This window comes from Miscanthus floridulus, chromosome 5, assembly GCF_019320115.1.
Source record: "Miscanthus floridulus cultivar M001 chromosome 5, ASM1932011v1, whole genome shotgun sequence".
Lineage (NCBI taxonomy): Eukaryota > Viridiplantae > Streptophyta > Magnoliopsida > Poales > Poaceae > Miscanthus > Miscanthus floridulus.
In genome coordinates, this window is record NC_089584.1 from 145,562,600 (window position 1) to 145,581,877 (window position 19,278).

The 19,278-nt window shown below is 44.6% G+C and overlaps 2 protein-coding genes across 3 annotated transcripts; both read left to right on the top strand.

Annotated features, from left to right (window-relative positions):
* Positions 1 to 1,119: 1,119 nt before the first annotated feature.
* LOC136453997 (probable glycerol-3-phosphate dehydrogenase [NAD(+)] 1, cytosolic) lies at positions 1,120 to 4,872 on the top strand. Its single transcript, XM_066454548.1, has 6 exons — positions 1,120 to 1,455; positions 1,587 to 2,479; positions 3,211 to 3,432; positions 3,794 to 4,041; positions 4,237 to 4,376; positions 4,520 to 4,872. The coding sequence occupies exons 2-6, from the start codon at positions 1,837 to 1,839 to the stop codon at positions 4,641 to 4,643; spliced, it is 1,377 nt and encodes a 458-aa protein (XP_066310645.1). The 5' UTR covers positions 1,120 to 1,455; positions 1,587 to 1,836; the 3' UTR covers positions 4,644 to 4,872.
* Positions 4,873 to 5,508: 636 nt separating this feature from the next.
* Positions 5,509 to 11,535, top strand: LOC136451090 (S-formylglutathione hydrolase-like). Of its 2 annotated transcripts, XM_066451834.1 has the most exons (8): positions 5,509 to 5,763; positions 5,860 to 5,977; positions 7,168 to 7,215; positions 9,442 to 9,638; positions 9,746 to 9,844; positions 9,915 to 9,980; positions 10,966 to 11,038; positions 11,178 to 11,535. In XM_066451834.1, the coding sequence occupies exons 1-8, from the start codon at positions 5,623 to 5,625 to the stop codon at positions 11,180 to 11,182; spliced, it is 747 nt and encodes a 248-aa protein (XP_066307931.1). In that variant the 5' UTR covers positions 5,509 to 5,622; the 3' UTR covers positions 11,183 to 11,535. The 2 variants fall into 2 exon arrangements, with proteins under 2 accessions (XP_066307931.1, XP_066307930.1); XM_066451833.1 differs by having other exon boundaries at positions 5,510 to 5,763; positions 10,966 to 11,535.
* Positions 11,536 to 19,278: the final 7,743 nt, after the last annotated feature.

Genomic DNA, 19,278 nt, shown 5'->3' on the forward strand with positions numbered 1-19,278 from the left:
GAAACTCTGCAAATCGTTATTTTGCCTAGTGTCTTTATTTTGCCGAGTGCTCCGGGGTCTAACACTCGGCAAACAAGCTCTTTGCCTAGTGTCCGACGATTAGCACTAGGCAAACCATTAAACACTAGGCAAATCTCGGTTTTCCAGTAGTGTACCCTCGCATGTGCAATGCAAGGAGACCACGACTCGAACCCGGGACCTTCCGGTCACAGGCGGTAAGACTCTACCGCTTGCACCAGGCCCGCCCTTCGAAGTGTCTGCTTTAAATAACCAATACCATTTGCAATCTTTTTGCCCAATAAGCCAAAGCATCAAAGGGCATCCAACAATCCAACTTATCCTGTTAGGAGTACCATTTATTTCCTTTTTCGAAAACAAAGGAAGAAGCTCAGAAACAAGGCAAATATGCTCTTTCAGTCTTTCTTACTCACTTGTTGGAATGTAGACAAATTATATGCCCAGGCAAAGGGAGCAGAACAGGCATATAATCTATTAATCAGTGGCTTAGTGCCTCATTCTGATGACAAGCAATCTGTATAAACCATGATAAGATCATAAGAGAAATCTAGCGCTACACAGAAACCACTGCCAAATTGGTTGGGTCTTATATAATATTTCCAGATTGATTTATACTGGCATGCTAAAGTAGAGAACATAAACATAATCATCATCTAATTGTGGTAGATGGTGAGCATTAAGAGGAAGGACTGCAGAACCCAATGCAGTAGCAGTATTGAACAAATGCATTATTCCAGAAGTTACATGCAACTGACTTGTTCACATATAGTTAACAAAATGCACTCTACATGAGGCCGGTTGCAACCGCTATGCAACCGCTGAGAAAGCTGCAACTGCAACTGCAACTGCAACTGTCCGTCCGGGAGGGGAGGATAGCGATACTTGCCCACTCCCGCATGTGATGTACATGCTCCTGTGCCAGTGTCAACGAAGACAGACAGCGATCAACTCCATCTGCTGCCATAGAATCGCATATGCCATATGGCCATATCAATATCCCCATCTCCGTCGTTGTAGCTGGCGCATCGGTATCGACCGTAGTCGCAGCAGTTCGTTTCATCACTCTATCTAAAAATGCCATCTTCGTCAACAACCAGCTCGGGAAGCACTGAAGCAGGGCTTGTCCTGTCCCTCCCCTCTGCTCCTCCTCCCCCACTCCACTCCACGTCTCCGCTCCCGGCCGTCGCTCCCTTGCTCATTAATGGCGGGCACTGCATGGTTGGAGCCATCCATGCCCATCAATGCCTCCACCCACCTCCGGGCCGCCCCGCCCCCATCTATCTACTTATACAAGGCGATCGGGCGCTTGCTTCCAATCCAGCGCCGGCCGGGCCGTTGCGTCCAATCCATCCCCATCCGCCACCCACCCCGCGCCCCTCCTCCTCACCCCAATGCCGGCTGCCGGCCAGCTCCGCCCCCGGGATCCCTGAGCTGGAGGTGGGTGGCGACGTAAAGGCAGCCGCTTGCGTTACTACTGCGGTTCATCTCCCTGCGACCCTGCTACACATCGGTGCCGTGCCGTGCTTGATTCTGTTGTGTGCTGTGCTTGCCGTTTCTTTGGTTTGTAGGTGGCGGTGGATGACCAGCTCTCGGAATTTTGTGAGGGGAGGATCGGAGGGCGTTGCGTTAGGTCCGCGGTTGGTGAGCGGCGGTCGGAGCGGTCTCGCGCGCGGCGGGGTCGTTGGGTGATGCAGGAATCGGGCTGTGGGAGGGTGGGAATACCTCGCGCTCGCGCTCAAAGTGCTTGATTAATTACCTGGCGGAGCGCGCGCCTGTGAGCCGAGCCCTTCCTGCTGCACTGACTACTGGGCTCGGGAGATGGTTGGGAGCGTGCACGTCAATGGATCGGTCCACGGTGGCAATGGCACGGCCACGGAGGAGCGGCTGGACGAGCTGCGCCTGCTGCTGGGCAAGTCGGAGGGGGACCTGCTCAAGATCGTCAGCGTCGGCGCCGGCGCGTGGGGCAGCGTCTTCGCCGCGCTCCTGCAGGACGCCTACGGCCATTTCCGGGACAAGGTGCAGATACGGATCTGGCGCCGCCCGGGCCGGACGGTGGACCGCTCCACCGCGGAGCACCTGTTCGAGGTGATCAACTCCAGGGAGGACGTGCTCAGGCGCCTCATCCGCCGCTGCGCCTACCTCAAGTACGTCGAGGCGCGGCTCGGAGACCGCACGCTGTATGCCGACGAGATACTCAAGGATGGGTTCTGTCTGAACATGATCGAGACGCCGCTCTGCCCTCTCAAGGTCGTCACCAACCTGCAGGAAGCCGTCTGGGATGCCGACATCGTCGTGAATGGGGTGCCGTCCACCGAGACGAGGGAGGTGTTTGATGAGATCAGCAAGTATTGGAAGGAGAGGATCAGTGTTCCGGTGATAATTTCCCTCGCCAAGGGAATAGAAGCCTCTTTGGATCCAATACCTCGTATCATAACACCTACTCAAATGATTAGCTCTGCAAGTAAGAATCTCTCTTGTCTCTATCTTGTCCCTGCCTGCGTATTTTAAACTGAAAAATTCAATCACCAGGTTTCCTTGAATGATCTTGGTTGCTGGAAAAAGATTACGATTTGTGGCATGCATGATAAGCTGCTTGATCAAAGTGTTCGTAGTACTTGGCTATTTGCTAGTGTAATGTTTAAATAACAGAATTCCTAATCAGTGTACAAAATGCTATCATGTGGAAAGCTCATTTCTGTACTGAACGATCTCTGACAAACGAACCTGATGTCTATAGTCCACGCTAATAATTTCAGTACGTTACCTGCCATGTTACCATAATTAGATACAGTAATTTGCATAATTAATGCCATTAGCTGCTTAACACGGTTAGTTTGTGGACATGTGCTCACCAACAACTCATTCGCTCCATAATTAGTATCAAACTTCCCCCTCCATTTGGAGACTGCACTGAATTCTGATTGATGTGTTTACCGGTCTGTTCCAATTCTCTATTTACCATTATGAATTTATGGTGCGTTTTATGTATACTGGAAGCCAAACACACCAGAGTTGTAAATTTATGGCATGATCATGACATGGTGCTTATCTTCAATTCCCTGATGGAAGGAATGGTCTTGATCTTGACATGCATCTGGTTCAAACGTATAATCAGTGTTTTTGTGCTTAATGCTTGGCCTGCATATTTGAGGTCAACAGTACAGGCTGATATTTTTTAGGAATGCATTGCAGCTGGAGTTCCAACTGAGAATATACTCTATCTTGGAGGACCAAACATCGCCTCAGAAATTTATAACAAAGAATATGCAAACGCTCGAATCTGTGGATCCAACAAGTGGAGGAAGCCTCTTGCTAAGTTTTTGAGACAGCCACATTTTATTGTCTGGGACAACAGTGATCTTGTCACTCATGAGGTGATGGGTGGTCTGAAGAATGTCTATGCAATTGGCGCTGGTAAAACTAACTTCTATGTCTTTTTAGCTGTCAACATTATTGTACAGTTGGCATTCTACTCCTTGATGTTGAAGAAAACATGACAAACATGGGAATGTTTTTCTTTGCTCAAATTTTAGTTGATCTGTTAATGGTCATCCATCGGGCCATCACCATAACCTCTTTGCCTGAATAGAGTATGGGTGTGGTACACTAAAATCAGAAGGGCTCCTTAGAATTTTCATAAGAAAAGAAACAATCGAATTGGAAAACCTTGAAATAAGGATATAGAGTTAAATGCTTGCTGCTTACTTTTCGATAATTTCCATTCTTTGAATGAACGTTGAGTACCTATTTTATCATATTTCTCTTTATGTTTCAGGAATGGTGGCAGCTTTAACAAATGAGAGCGCAACAAGCAAATCTGTATATTTTTCTCATTGCACGTCAGAGATGATATTCATTACTCATTTGCTGACAGAACAACCTGAGAAACTCGCTGGTCCTCTGCTGGCTGACACTTATGTAACTCTCCTAAAAGGTCGCAATGCATGGTATGGGCAAATGCTTGCCAAGGGAGAGTTGAGTCCTGACATGGGCGATAGTATCAAGGGAAAGGGAATGATTCAGGTAATATAATGAATGTGTTTTTTTTTGTCTTGTATTATTGATTCTGAGAATCTCTTTAACAAATGTTGAAAGGCGAAGATTGCAGAAGATGTCAAAGTTTCCTAGATATTTGATAACCCTGACATTTGCAACCATCCCTTTTCCTTATTTGCACGGTGTGATTCACCGTGATCATTTTGTCATTCCATTGGACAGGGTGTCTCTGCCGTTGGTGCATTTTTTGAGCTGCTTAGTCAACCCAGCTTAAGTGTGCAGCACCCAGAAGAAAACAAGCTGGTTGCTCTAGCTGAGCTATGCCCAATCCTGAAGAGGCTTTACAGAATACTGATAAAAAGGTTTGTGCTATGTATCACCATTACTCTCCACATAACTGGAGAAATTTACAGTGTGCTTGAGGAGTGAAAAAGTGACCACTTCTCAATCATGCATTTAACTGCTTTCATTTTACCCTTCTGATATATACCTGACTTGTGAGCAGGGAGCTCCCAGCAAGGGACATTCTCCAAGCCCTGAGGGATGAAACGATGAATGATCCTCGGGAAAGGATTGAGATGGCACAAAGCCATGCATTCTACCGCCCGTCTCTCCTTGGAAAACCATGATCTAGTTAGTCCTGTAAATTAGTAGAATATAAACGAATGCTGCATGAAATCGAACTCACCAAGCTTGCCCGATCATTCTTGATCGAGCTTGGAGCAGGTATCTCCGCTGTGCTTGCTGTCCTGTGTCCGAGCTACATGGGGCTTTGTTAGTTGTCCAATTCTTTGTGCTTCCTCATTGCCATGGTGTACAAGAGATTACTGAATCAATAAATGCTCTAAGTTCATATCATATGAACACCCAGTTGAGAGTACCCAAGGAAGATTTCTTGCTGGAAATTGGCATCGTGCAATGTGTTGTGTGGGTGTGTGAGTGTGTCTGATTTTCACAGTCAAGCTGGGTTTGTTTGCGGATGCTTTTCTCAGTTTTCTGCAATATTCCTGCAACATAAAGAACTCACAAGATGAGAAACTTGCCCGTTATGTGCTGGCTGGCAGATATGTAACTCTCCTAAAAGAGCACAATGCTTGGACACATGCCAATGGTTGCCAAGGGAGAGAATTAGTCCAGGCATGGGTGTTAATATCAAAATGCTATATAACATTATCAGTACAAGAGATTCCCTTTTTATGTGACTAGATGGTTCAAAGAAAAATGTCTTCCTGGAAATTACTATTTTGTGGCGTCTCAGACCGTATATTTCCTTGAGTAGAAGGCCATGTGTACGTTTTAACGTTTATTATTATATTCATCTTGTAAATAAAACACTACTATTTATGTTGGCTTTGGAAAACCTCTGGCTCTAGCGCTAGTTCAGAGGAAAAAACCCCCCGACATTTTTTCCATTATATACGCGGTTTCGTGCTTTCGGCCCATATCCGGTTTGATAAGGCCCACCGAGCCTCGGATATTTCCTGTCTCTCCTTATCCAACGCCAGTCAGTCACCACTCCGGCCTCCGGGAACTGCCCACTCCATCCTCCACATCGCCACCGCATCCGAACTCGGAAGGCGAAGCCGAAGCCGCGGCGCGGATCGAACGATGGCGGCGGCGCTGGAGCAACTGAGCAGCAGCAAGATGTTCGACGGCTTCAACCTCCGCTTCCGCCACCAGAGCGCCACCCTCGGCTGCGCCATGACCTTCTCCATCTACATGCCCCCGTCCCCGGCGTCCAACATACCCGTCAGTGCGCCGCCGCCCTCGCTCCCCTATCCTCCGTCTCTCTCTCTGGGCTAATCTGTGCTGTGGAATGTGCGGTGTCGTATGGATGCTTTGCAGGTGCTGTACTGGCTCTCGGGCCTCACCTGCAACGACGAGAATTTCATCATGAAGTCCGGCGCCCAGCGCGCCGCTGCCGCCCACGGCATCGCCCTCGTCGTGCCTGACACCTCCCCACGTATGTCGTAATCGAATCCCCTGTTCCTCGCTGACAGCGTTATGTTTCTAGGGTTTATGCGTGCCCATCTATGTGTCCGGTCCGGAAGCGTGGTGCGGTTGCAGAACAGGATGCTTAACCTTGAGAATCGTAATCTCGCTAGTGGCAGGGTTTATTTGTTTTCCTCTTCCAGTAAGTGGCGGTCTGGCATCTAATGTTTGCCTGCATAGTCTGGCTGACTGCCAAATTCCAATGTGTAATGAGAGGCCCATTTAGAATCGATTGTGTTATCACTCCTTTTGATAGGTTCAGAATGCAACTGGTTCCTACCCTAAGTGCAAAGACCAGAGTTTACATTTCGAAGATGTTAGTAGGCACATTTTTTGAACTCAGTGGACCTAATGTTTATCAAATGCTGTTCAACTTAAAAAGTGTCACCTCCCCAAAAGGGAAGAGTAACCTGACATGCTTCCCTGTTGGGGATTTGTCAAGCAAGATTGTAAAGTTCATAGAGGTATTTGTTCATTGCACTACCACCTACTAGTGACTTTTCACTATTGTTGGTTCATTTACGTGGCCTAACCAGCAATTGTATGGTAGAATTTAGAGCCATTTATTTACGTGAGGTAGTTCATCCTTTGTTATCTTCCAATTAGTTTTAATACCAGAATTATCCTTTCTATGACTTGTCAGGACTTGTATTGACTTGGATTCCCAAAAATTGATTCGATAAATACAATGCTGGTGGTATATTATAGAGCTCAAGGAACAAGGGTTTACTACCCAAAGTGTTAATATCTTACAGGCTTGTGTTATAAGTAATCCCACCACTGTAGGTCCTTTTTCTGAGATTGGTATGAGCAAGACAATCTTATCAGCAGAAGAGTCAAAGATATCCCTAGAGCACTTAGGAATTGTATTTTTTCCCTTCTCCCCAGCCTAAACATAGTTGACAGTTTAGAGCTGAGTTTAGTGACATAACCAAAGTAACGATTGTTTCCCAATTTACCATATAACTAGGGTCCTGTTGATCACTTACTGCAGTGTCTGTTCCTTTTCCTGCAAATGATTTGTAGTATGCTCAGTGTGGTCTCATTTCTATTAATAGTCTTCACCTTTCATCATTGAGAATACACTTTATATATGCTTATTATTTTCTTACTGTAAATGGGTTCTGTTTTCTCATTGCTCTTTTTCTTTGGCTTATGCAGGGGGGTTAAATATTGAAGGAGAGTCAGACAGCTATGATTTTGGTGTTGGTAAGGAATGGAGGATTCTAACTAAGATAATCTTGCTATAAGTTTTGCATTTTGCACAAATATATGGTCTCCTGACTTGGCAAACTTCATTAAATGTCCAACTTGACAAGTTACCCCGTGATGATTTCATTATGCCATCATCTGCCTCGCTTAATTGTTACTTAAAAAATTCAGCAGGAGCTTATAGGCTAGTCTGCATTAGCTCACTATATGATGGTACCTTTTTTAGGCAATGCATGAGTTTTGTTGTGACTAGTGTGACATGTATAAGTCTGTTGCATTGAGCAGCACTTTCACTAGTCCAATCTCTACTAAAGTTAATGGTGAACCATGGCACGATAGATTGCCGCATGATATATGATTTGTGTATGGTAATATCGAATCTCATGAACACAAATGCAGTTGAAACAAAGGCTAAATAAATTTCTATAATCTACTCTAACTTCCAAGGAGAATGGTTGCTAAGTGCATAACCTAAAGCCATTTGCCCTTGGTTGGTGTGCTTATCAGTTATTGCATATGCTGTAGTCATGCATTAGTTATGCAGTATGGATACAGATACGTGTATCATTATTGGAAGGATACGGATACACGGATACAACAATTTCCTGAAAAAAACCCGATACTCGGATATGTTTTACTATTTTAAAATAAAAAATATTAACACATATTAAAACTGAATAACAATAAAATGTTGCAATCTACTTAACTACTTAAGTTATATTATTACAGCACAGCTGGTCTCAAGTCTGTTCCCAAATTATCAAATATAGCATCTCAAATTTAGGAAATTAATGAAAGGCATTCAGGCTTGCAACTCAGGCTCGCATCAAGTTCCTATTTCCCCATTTGTCTCATTTGTTTCATTCTCATCCATAACATCAAGCCGCAGGTCATCCAAACCAAAAGACAGCTTGCAATTCAGGCTCATCAAGGGAGAGGTCGGCCACTTCTAGAATGCCAATACCACCAAGTGAATCAAAAGAACCTCCTCCCACATCCCTCATCCTTGTCTCTCCAGTCTTGTATGCATCAGTTCTTCTTGACATATGCCTCAGATTTGAGTGCTCAAAGACCAAATCTTGAGCACGCTCTGGAGTTAAGGAATTTCTCTTGACACTATGGATAAAGCTATATAGGCGGTTGACGAGCAGGGGCTAGGCATCACCAAGCGTGTTTGTTGGAGGCGGCACGAGGTGCGGGCAGGCGGGCGGGCATTGGGGGCAGAGGGAGATAAGAGAGCATTGTTTCTTGCTGGGCTGGGCCTTATCGATTAGACAGATATGTATCGGCCCACGTACTCAATATTCAAAAATCGGATACTCCGAAGATATGCGTTGCCCGCGTATTCGTATGTGATACGTATCCGATACGCGATACGAGGCCTCAGCCATGTATCCATGTAACACAGTGCATTAGTACATCTTTCTTTACCTATTTATCTACAGTGATCTACATCAGCATTTTTGTCGAATCATTCGTAACAAAAACTTGTCAAATTACAAAAGGAGAATAGCAATCATGGAAAAAAAAATTGGGTTCAATTACAGTGCACCGAACTTGGTAACCTATCGATAAAGTAACAATAGAAGCAACATTCAATTTGTAAGAACTAATCACGCCAATTCCATATCGATGTATCTAGTGGTCTGGATAGGAACACTGCTTACTTCTTGTAGCTCAGATGGTTAATATTTTAAAGTTCTAGCTATACAGTATACAATTCGATTGTGCCTTTTACCAATTATTGTGATCTTGTACCATGGTCACCCTGTGTTAACCTAGGTAAATTTTAGCATATTTGAAAATGAGTGTGCAGTGTCGCTTTGTTTGTAGTGCCCTGTGCATGCTCATGGTTATACGGTAGCTGTGCATGATGAGATTCTTTTACGTGTTTTGAGGAAGAGATGGAAATTGGCACCCTTATTATAGCAAGTAGGTTATAATAGTGCTTTAGTAGTAAGGGGAGGTCCATTACATTCTGTCAAAGCATTACTGTTGGAACATTGTGCAAACACTACTTGAATTTGGTATACACTAGCAGCTTGGATGATTTTATTTCTGCACACTCATTCAGTACGGGTTCCAGTCGCGGTCTCCTCGCATTGCACAGGCGAGGGTAAGGCTTGCCACTAACACCCTTTCCCAGACCCCGCACAGAGCAGGAGCTCTCTGCACTGGGTACGCCCTTCATTCAGTATGTTAACATTTTCTTTTTGTTACTAGGTGCCGGGTTTTATTTGAACGCCACAAATGAAAAGTGGAAATATTGGCGCATGTATGACTATGTTGTGAAGGAACTTCCAAAAGTTTTAAGTGACAACTTTGAACAGCTTAACACTTCACAGGCATCAATTTTTGGGCACTCAATGGGAGGGCATGGTGCGCTGACAATTTACTTGAAAAACACTGATAAATACAAGGTACTCTTAGCATGCCATTTTATTTAGCCTAGATAACCTTTTCAAGTTTGTTCATGACATTTTGTACTGATTCTCACCCTGAATTTTGGGTTTATCTTATATTTCAGTCAGTATCAGCATTTGCTCCAATTGCCAATCCAATAAACTGCCCATGGGGTCAGAAAGCATTCTCAAATTACCTGGGCCCAACTAAATCAGATTGGGAGGTATTCTCCTCTTTAGAAATCACTTATCTCTGAGACATGTTGGATACTTATAAGTGCCTGATTTGTGTAGGAATATGACGCAACCTGCCTGATTAAAAAGAACAGCAACGTTTCCACTCCTATCCTAATTGACCAGGTACAGTGTTGGCCATGTATTCACTCATGTCCTGTCTCTGCTATCACGTTGTTGCTAGCCAAGTTCGTTTGTTGTCCTATATTTTGAGAACATGGAAGGAACTATTAGCCTTTTGAAAATGAGGAACTATGATTTTAAGTCGAGTGTGGTGGCACATGCCCATGTGGCCAAACCACCTGCTTGCCTGTCCACACATGGTTTTTTTTCTTTTTTTTAATGGGTTGACTAGTCATTTAGTGCTTACATTTGATCTCTCTCATTCTTGAAAATGAAATCTCACCCAGACCACCCAGCCCGTATCAGAACAAATCCTGGATACATCTGAAAATCTACTTAGCATTATAGCTGGATTTTTTTGAGATACCACTGAATCGGACTCAAGTAGCTTTACTCAGATGTTGGTGTCAACATTATTGAGTTGCCATCCTGGATAATAGGTAGGTGGGAAGTTGATGGCAAATGGGGACCTTAGAACATTTTTTTCAATTGGGCTGTTCACGTTTTCTTTGTTACGCTGTTGCACGTGATTGAGTACAGCCATTTTGATGGTCTTCTACACCGTGGGTTGGATTAGCTCATCAAACGATGAGACCTCTACTTATTCACGTAGCATTTGTAGGACTCCACACATGAGCATTATTCAGAGCCTATCAGGGTTACTTAACAGTTATTAACAGTAGCATAGATCCCTACCGCCTGAATGGATTCATTTAATTTAAAATGCCATGTTTTGATTGAACCGGTTAGAAGTCTAGTTGGCTAGGCTCCTAAAAGAGTAGAGTAGGGTCAAGCTTGTCAACTGTTTCCGATAGATTTTAGAGCTCATAACTATCATGCATCACCCACAGTGTGACGCTGTTTGGAGAAAATTAAAATATCTGATGAGTCCTGAGGCTGCTACTATGTAGTTTTTTGTTTATCTCAGAGTAGAAGTAAAAAGGGTTATTTCTGTGGGAGTTCTTATCCGCTATGCTCTTTTGTTTAGGGGGATGCTGACAAGTTCCTGGCTGAGCAGCAGTTGCTACCTCACAACTTCGAGGAGGCGTGCAAGGCTGTAGGTGCTACTCTGATCTTGCGCATGCAGCCTGGATATGACCATTCCTACTATTTCATTGCTACGTTCGTGGACGATCACATTGCGCACCATGCTCAGTTTCTCAAGAGTGCCTGACTGCAGAAGTCTCCTGTAATGTGTAGTGTGAGGAAGACAAGGAGGCAGAGCTCTGAGGTGTCTGCTTGCAGCATGTTACCCATGCCGACAGTCTTCTCTTGTCTGCCAGCTTGAGGTGAACAATACGCCCACATGCAAAATAAGATGAAAGATTTGCTGTTCCTGTCCATTGAGAAGCTCGAATGGGACTGATGTTGCATTGAGTGTAGTTTCCTTGTCATTCGCTATGCACAATTATTGGCCCTGATGCTGCCATTTCTTTTCTGGTGCAAGAAATGATGCCCAACTGTGTAGTTGACTCTTCTTCGCAATCTGCAGGGGGAGCAAAAATCGGTATGATCAGAGCCTTGTTTATAAGTTGGTCTCGTTGTTGGCCTTTGTCAATACGTATTGTGCCATGGTTCCCCTTGGTGCTGTCTGTAGTAGGTGTTCTTGTGTGCTGGGTTCAGTTACAGCTCTGCCGTAGTATGTCATATTTGCAACATGATGCAACGATGATGTATCTTGTGTGAACCTTTCTGGCCGAGCTGGATGCCGGACCATGAGGACGACGCGTCGACGCCAGGCCAGAGTCACCTTCCGTCCGGTCACTGTTGTAGGGCGGGGAAGGCCTAGGGGGCTAGGAGGAGACAGCATTTGGCATGCATCAATGAATGAAGTTGGTGCCTTCGCACCGACACGTATCTGCATCATAGATATGGATGGTGATGATCATCTCTCGATTCAGAATTTCAGACATGGTCCTCCCGTCCACTCTTGAAGCGTTCAAGATGTCCTGCGATCTACCTGCCAGTGCCAGTCATTCTGGTGCTCTGTGTTGCCCTCGACGAATCACGAATGGCCGCTTCAGACAGTCTATCTGTTCTCTGTTGGGCCTGAAACGCAGCCACGAACGACATGGGCACTGTACCTACAGCATCTTGAGCCAAGTACGGAAGATTGCGTCCAACCACCGGGACCAAGCTAAGCTAGCAAGCTCTCCTCCGCCTGCCCCGGCTCGCCGGATTCGCCGCTGGGCTGTCCATGGCACGTCTGGACTGGACCCCCGCCCCCCGCGGCCGGACCGGGACCTGGGCATCATGGCAAAATTTTGTCATTCCGTGCAGGAGCGGCTACCAGTCGACAGCCGTCGTGCTTCAGGCTCTCGTGAGTACGTCACGGCTCCTTGCACGGACGGCAGCTGCAACTACCTTGTGAGCCAGCATCGTCCAGGAAGGGTCGAGCACATCTGGGCACTGTTAGAGTATATTTTGGAATCCCAACTACGGTACTTTAGTTTACAATTTATTATTGTGGTATAATTCCGTGATATCCTTCCTTATCCAAAAAATCACTTAGGGCTCGTTCGGTCCCTTTGCAACAAGTTCTTGGAATTGGATTGGAATGATTCACTAATTTGTATAATCTTGATAAACTGAAATTGTTCCTAGATCCAATCCAGGCTAACGAACGGTCCACTCCTTGTCTTCCTCAGCCCTGGCACGACACAAGCCTCATCTCCTCCACTCCCATTTAGGTTAGAGGAGGGAGCATCTGAAGAATGGGGGCTTGGCGGTGGTCGCGGTTCAACGGATGGTGAGTGGAGCAGTAGGTGGCCGGAAGGCGAATCCTCCGATACGTATTAGGGAGACGGCAGGGGTGAACACACTAGATGGTGTGGCCAATGGTGGTGGGGCGGGTGGAGACGAGGTTGAAGATGAGTGGGGGTGGGAGTGGGGGGAGGTTGAAGTTGAAGGAGCAAGGTTGAAGATTAGCATTGGTAAGACGCCTGCATGCTAGGCATGTTTCATATAACACCAACTAAACAAGCCCTTAATCTTCCGTTGGCTGCTGCACATCTCTTCTGCCAGCTATCATCTTCCATGATGTGGAACGGCGTGACCCCAAACCAACAACCTACACGCTGCTTGGAGATTGCCCATGAGAATATGAGGATCCTTTAGGGGCAACACCACCTCGTTCTAAAGCTCACACCACTAATCCCGTTGATTGGCTACCCTAAGGAGTCTTTTGTTCATCCGCTGATTAGAAATTTCTCTCCTGTCGATCGTTGACTTGCGTTTCTTTTGATTTTTCTGATCTAAGATCGGTTTGACTCACTTGCAACCTATCATATTTGTGCGTATTTACTCTGGTATCATTGTCAACCACACCAGCCACCTCATCATCTTTGTGTGCTCGGTATAGTGGGGCTCGCGGTCGCGTTGTTTGTGTCCTTCACCGTCTTCCTTGAGCACCATCGCCACCACAACACAACAATCATGCGGCTTTGCTCCTCCCACCTTCTCGTGCATCTAGCACTCGTAACTAGTGCACGCTCCCTGACAATGTTCATATTCTCCGCTAAATGCACCATGTATCGGCACCTTCTACTTGACGTAGTTTTGCACTGTAGTCGTCGTCGAGGCCTGATCCACTAGCCCCTTAGGCACTGGCATGTGGTTGTTATGTCTCTCACTTGTACGTTCAATATTAGAAAAACGGGTTCGTCGGCAATTATGTTTCTGGGCCTGGCAAACTAGGTTTATGTGCGGCTACCTCAACATCAGCTACTTTTTTTTTTGCGACTTAACATCAGCTACCTTACTACAACTACGTTGACCACAACTATCTTAAGCATGATATCCTCAACCACTACATGCCTTTGCGCTCAACTACCTCCTCGACATTGGCACAAATGTCCACCATTCGTTTACGGAACCTCGTTGGCTTCCACTTGATCCACAACTTTACGATGCATCGACAGTTACTAATTACTATAGCTGATGTTAGTTTACAACATTTGGAACTATATATAGGTGATGTTAGTATAAAACATTGGGCTTCTTCAATAATCTCACGAATGTTATAATATATTTGGTAATCCCTAATATTTGGAACCGCCAGTATTGAGCTCTGCTATACTAGTGATATGTCTGCCGCAGACATCAATGGCACCAGCGAGACTGACATGAGCTTCCATGTGCCCTCTCTGTGTCGGCGTGTGGTGCGTGTCTACGGCTACTGCCTTCTTGCTGCATCAATTGTGTCCAAGGGCATCACACACAAAGATGGAGGCAGCGGTGGGGCCTGGGGGTACCAATCCTAGGCACGTGGAGCCCCCTAAGCTATCCTTTAAAATTATATATATATATATATATTAGGTAGGAGGAGCTAAGGTTAAGAGAAGATAAAAAAACCTTTATTCTTTTGTTCAACCCCTCCTAATTTTTTTTCTGGCTTCGTCCCTAATCACACATTACTGTCGATGACGATGGATGGAGATGGAGATGTGGCAAATCACAGATCAGGTGCTTTGCTTTACATGAAGATTTGCATCATCAGATTTCTGTAGCGGAAATAATACGTAGCATAGCTTTCTCATGATCTCGATCTTCTTAGGTCACGCGAATCTCTTGGTGCTCAAGCCTCCCGGCCAATATAATGCAAGCATCATGCAGTCCCAATTATATACGCTGCCCAGACAACATGATGCGACAACAATACAAATAGATTCTCAAAAGAGAGATCCACTGTTGCTGACCCATTATATTCACCTTCGCCTTTACCCAGCACAGCAGCAAAAAACTAAAGTGCAGGAAGGAGAAAGCTAGCAGAAGGGATCGGAGACGGAGACGTATGGTCATGGAGCCATGGAGGAGAAGCTAGCTGCACTGCACTGCAAGTAGAAGCACTGTGGCGTGCGTGTAAAATGTAGGAGAGGATGCCAATTTCAGACAGGCGAGACGCGGGTGGGGGGTGGGGGGGGGGGGGGGGGGGGGGGGGGGGGGGGGGGGACATGAGATTGGACTGGTACGAATTATTTACCGTTTATATTAAAAAATACTGTTTATGCTGAATATTGTGAGAGGAAGATATCGCTCCAGCTTAGAAAATAAGCCCAACAAGCCGCTTCCTCTCCAGCCGAACACGGGCTGGCGACTGGCGTAGTAGGCATGGCCCTGCCCTATGCCCTAGCTAGATGCTAACCTCCAGCTGCTGCTGCTGGCTGCTCAGCACCCATCTCTTTGCACATTGCTTCATCATTCATCCCATCTCTTTCCTTGCACCGCCTCTGTCTCTGCAATAGTGGATGCTTGATGCTTCGTTCTCTCGCCCATGCATTTTAGCGATCTGCTGCATGCATGCCCCTACCTAGCTCCTGCACCTGTCCTCACCTACTGTTAGCTTGGTGGCGCTAATAAGAAGGATCATAGTCCAGATTGCCATTATGCGTGATTGGTGATGTGGCATTGGGCCAGTTGTGTCAACAACTCGTGAGTCGTGACCTGTCATGTTCATCAGGTATCATTTAGGAGCAGTATGTCTTTAGGGTCTAGCGGCCTGTTCGGGAGGCCGTAAACGACTGTGGATTATTTACTGCTGGCTAATTTGGTGTAAGAGAAAAACACTGTTTCTAGTTAGAAATTTACGATCGTTTACGAGCAAGCGAACAGGCTAATTCTTGGTGACCCCATTATAGGGGGTGTTTGGATTCGGTGACTAAAATTTAGTAGGTGTCACATGAGAGTGTCGTATGTGGTGTTCGGATACTAATAGAAAAACAGATTACAGACGGCCTGTTCGCTGGTTGATTTTTAGGCTGATAAGCCCGGCTGGTGCTGGTTTGTTGTGTGAGAGAAAAACACTATTGGCTGGCTAATAAGCCCTGACTGAAACCAGTGCTGGTTTGTTGTGTGAGAGAAAAACACTATTGGCTGGCTAATAAGCCCTGACTGAAACCAACAAGCGAACAGGCCCGTCAGTAATTCACGAGACGAATTTATTAAGCCTAATTGATCCATCATTAGCACATATTTACTGTAGCACCACATTGTCAATTCATGGAGTAATTAGGTTTAAAAAATTCGTCTCGCAAAACAGTCTCAATCTGTGCATTTAGTTTCATAAATAGTCTATATTTAATACTCCATGCATATGTCCAAACATCCGATGAGACAACGACTAAAGTTTAGGAGGTGAAACCAAACACACCCATATTGTGTGGTATGGGTCTAGATTCTTGGGGAGCCATTGTATTGGAGTGAAATTTCTGCATACAGTAGACTATATTCTCAGCAAGCAATATTGTTAAGATAAATCTTCGAGAAGTGAATTTCAGCTAGTTGGGTGCCTTGTGGAAAATGTCTACCTAGATTCAAGTTCTCAACTTTAACGTGGGTGTTTACATTTTCTTAGATTTATTCTAGAATTTAGCGGTGTTATATTCTTTCAGTGGTAGAAGACAATGTCTCTCTCAACGACGATGCGTCATGGTGACTCATCAATCTCAAGATTTACCGTCTTAATCTTTCGAAGTATCTATGTCTGTTAAAAAAGAAAAGTAACATCATCAATCTTAAAATGTGTCAGCTCAGTCTTTGAAACGTCTGCCTCTATAAAACAAGATAAATCTTTGAGAGTTATTGTCAATACGCTGGCAAGCAAGCAAGCAACACGTTGTGGGGCTTTCTTCATGTGTTATATAAAATATTTGGTTATAGCATGAAGGATGGCACAAAAAGGATCTCCCACAATTGCAGTACAGGTCATGCCCCTTTTGGTGTCACGTAGTACAACTATTTGGACTGAAATGGAGTACATTATTGTCTCATAGAGCAAAGAAAAAGGGTCATTGTTTGGTTCTCCTTTCCACCCCTCCTGCAGCAATGATATGAACATTGCTCCCTTCCCACCCTCAGAAATGGCCTGTCACCCTTTTATCCAACTTGCTAGCTCCTGGCCCCTACCTTTTGTATAACCTGTGTGGGCTTGGACTTTACTTGCATCCATTGAAGCTGATGCTGTATAGGGATATGGCCCACATCTGAAGAATAATGAAATAACCTAAAAGACCAACAGAAAAATATATTAAACGCTACTAGGTGACGAATAATTTGTTACACCTATAGTCTACACCCAATTTTATATTCATACATAACTTTCCTTCAGTGGTAATCTCACAGCCACCAGATCAGATGATGCTACTTCTTTTTATTGTTATTGTTGTCATGCTTCTCTTTCACTCCTCTTGTGTGGATTAATTTAACAAATATGCCTCGTTTGGCTTGCTGAAACTTGACTGAATTGGCTGAAAACACTGTTCTAGCTGAATTGTTGTGAGAGAAAAACACTGTTCCAGCTGAAAAAACAAGCTGAATAGTGCGGATTATAAGGTAAGCCGAATGAGGCCATAGTCTCTAGCCTAAAAAGGATTACCGCGATGTTTCATATTACAATAAAACCATTCATATTACAATAAAACCATATTAAATACAATTACGCTTTCTCAATATTTGGATTTTCATTGTAGATTTGTAACCTTTTTTTAGATTTTCAGCTATAATTAATTGAGCAAAAGGGTCCATGTCATATTGGACCATGAAGAGATACTAATTAGATTGCGCTTACATCACACAACTGTGGAAAATAATTAAAGAAAACTGCTGGGTTGAAAACGATACCCAACAACCCAGCGCGGCTAAAAGAATAGTAATACTTGTCTTTTGCAAAGTACAACCATACATGTCCGTACAAATGAGGAAAACATACTCCAAGATCAAACATGGTACCAGTTCATCCAATTAATTATATTTTCTAGATAATAAAAATTGTTTCGGCTTCAATCTCATCAAAGACGAGGCATCAGTCCATCCAATTAATTACGTACAACTAAAATTAAATGAAAAGTAAAGGGGACATGAGATTATTTTTTGTAGGGATCACAAATAATTCTACAACAATATGTTTGTGTGAATTTCCATGCAACTTTCTATATACTCAAATTAAATCACCTTTTAAACTTGTTCTAAGTCAAACTTTTTAGAAACTAAATAGCATCAATATTTATGACATCAAATTAGTATCACTAGATACATCATGAAATGTATTTTCATAATGTACTTATTTGACGTCATAGATGTTGCTATCCCTTTTCTATAAAGCTGGTCAAACTTTAAATAGTTTGACTCAGGGGTGATTTTAGGAATCGATTTATTTTGAGACTGAGGAGTAATAAAACTAGAACTAAAACTTAAAGTGAAGAAATAAAGGTGCTAGAAACAAATCCTAATGGATTGCAGTACTGAAAGCCCTAGTTTGGTTTTGACTAATTGATGAAACCTATTTCGACTAACCCTTTGTCTAAGTGATGGATGAGTTAGGGTGGTCCAAGTCCAAGTGGTGGAGCAAGATGATGTCCATGGTGATGGTGATGGACAGATTGAAGATTAAGTGCTCCAACTTGGAAAAGAAGAAAGAGAAAAACAAAAATGGGCTCAAGGCAAAGGTATAATTGATAGGACCATTTTTGTTTTAAAAATCAAGACACCATAGAGGGTGTGATTGGGTTTAGGATAGATAGCCATACTATGAAGATGGGATAATCATGGTTAACACGGTTATCAAGTGCCACTAGGTGAATTCATACTTGCATATGCATTAGGACCTAGTGTGCTACTTAAGACCCTTGAAAATACTTTGAAAATGTTGCTAACTCACGTACACATGTGTTGATATACTTGAGTTGGCACACATGCACTAGGGTGAAGAGATTGGAGTTGATTTGGAGAAGAATTATGCACCAGACTCTGAAGGCTTAGGGGGTTCGAACCCTGGGTGAGTCTGGTCCGGTACCTAACCCTAGCCTGCGGGCTTCAGCGCTGGCTCTGGACTCTGCTTGGGTTAGGGTCCGGACCATGTTTGTAGCGCCTGATTGAGGGGGCTGATGGCGACATGGCACGCTGAGGAGTGATCGGACTCGATAGTTGCTTCCGGTCAGTTGGACGGGATTCTGTCCGGTCAGTTTTGAGCTCTCTGCATGAAAATCGGCACCACCAGACTCTATTGTTCACAAGTCCGGTCGTTTGGACCGGACTCAGTCTGGAATCATTTATGCGCTCTGGAACATCTCTGGATGGCTCCGGACACACGCATGCGTTGGACCGGACGCTAGGCGGCAAGTCCAGTCCGGTTGATCACAGATTCACAGTAGCCGTTGGCTTGGTCAACGGTCACTTGGACACGTGGCGGCACAAAATTCATAGCTAGGAGCGTCCGGACCCTACTATTCATGGTCTGGAGCTCCCACGATAGGGTAAGGCTAGTGAGCCTCTGGGGCTCTATAAATAGATTGTGGCCGGCTTTAAC

Coding starts and splice junctions, on each gene's coding strand:
- LOC136451090 (XM_066451833.1), top strand. CDS start 5,623: ATGGCGGCGGCGCTGGAGCAACTGAGCAGCAGCAAGATGTTCGACGGC. Junction 5,764..5,859: donor CCCCGGCGTCCAACATACCC/GTCAGTGCGCCG, acceptor GATGCTTTGCAG/GTGCTGTACTGGCTCTCGGG. Junction 9,845..9,914: donor CAACTAAATCAGATTGGGAG/GTATTCTCCTCT, acceptor TGATTTGTGTAG/GAATATGACGCAACCTGCCT.
- LOC136453997 (XM_066454548.1), top strand. CDS start 1,837: ATGGTTGGGAGCGTGCACGTCAATGGATCGGTCCACGGTGGCAATGGC. Junction 2,480..3,210: donor TCAAATGATTAGCTCTGCAA/GTAAGAATCTCT, acceptor AATGCATTGCAG/CTGGAGTTCCAACTGAGAAT. Junction 4,042..4,236: donor AGGGAAAGGGAATGATTCAG/GTAATATAATGA, acceptor TCCATTGGACAG/GGTGTCTCTGCCGTTGGTGC.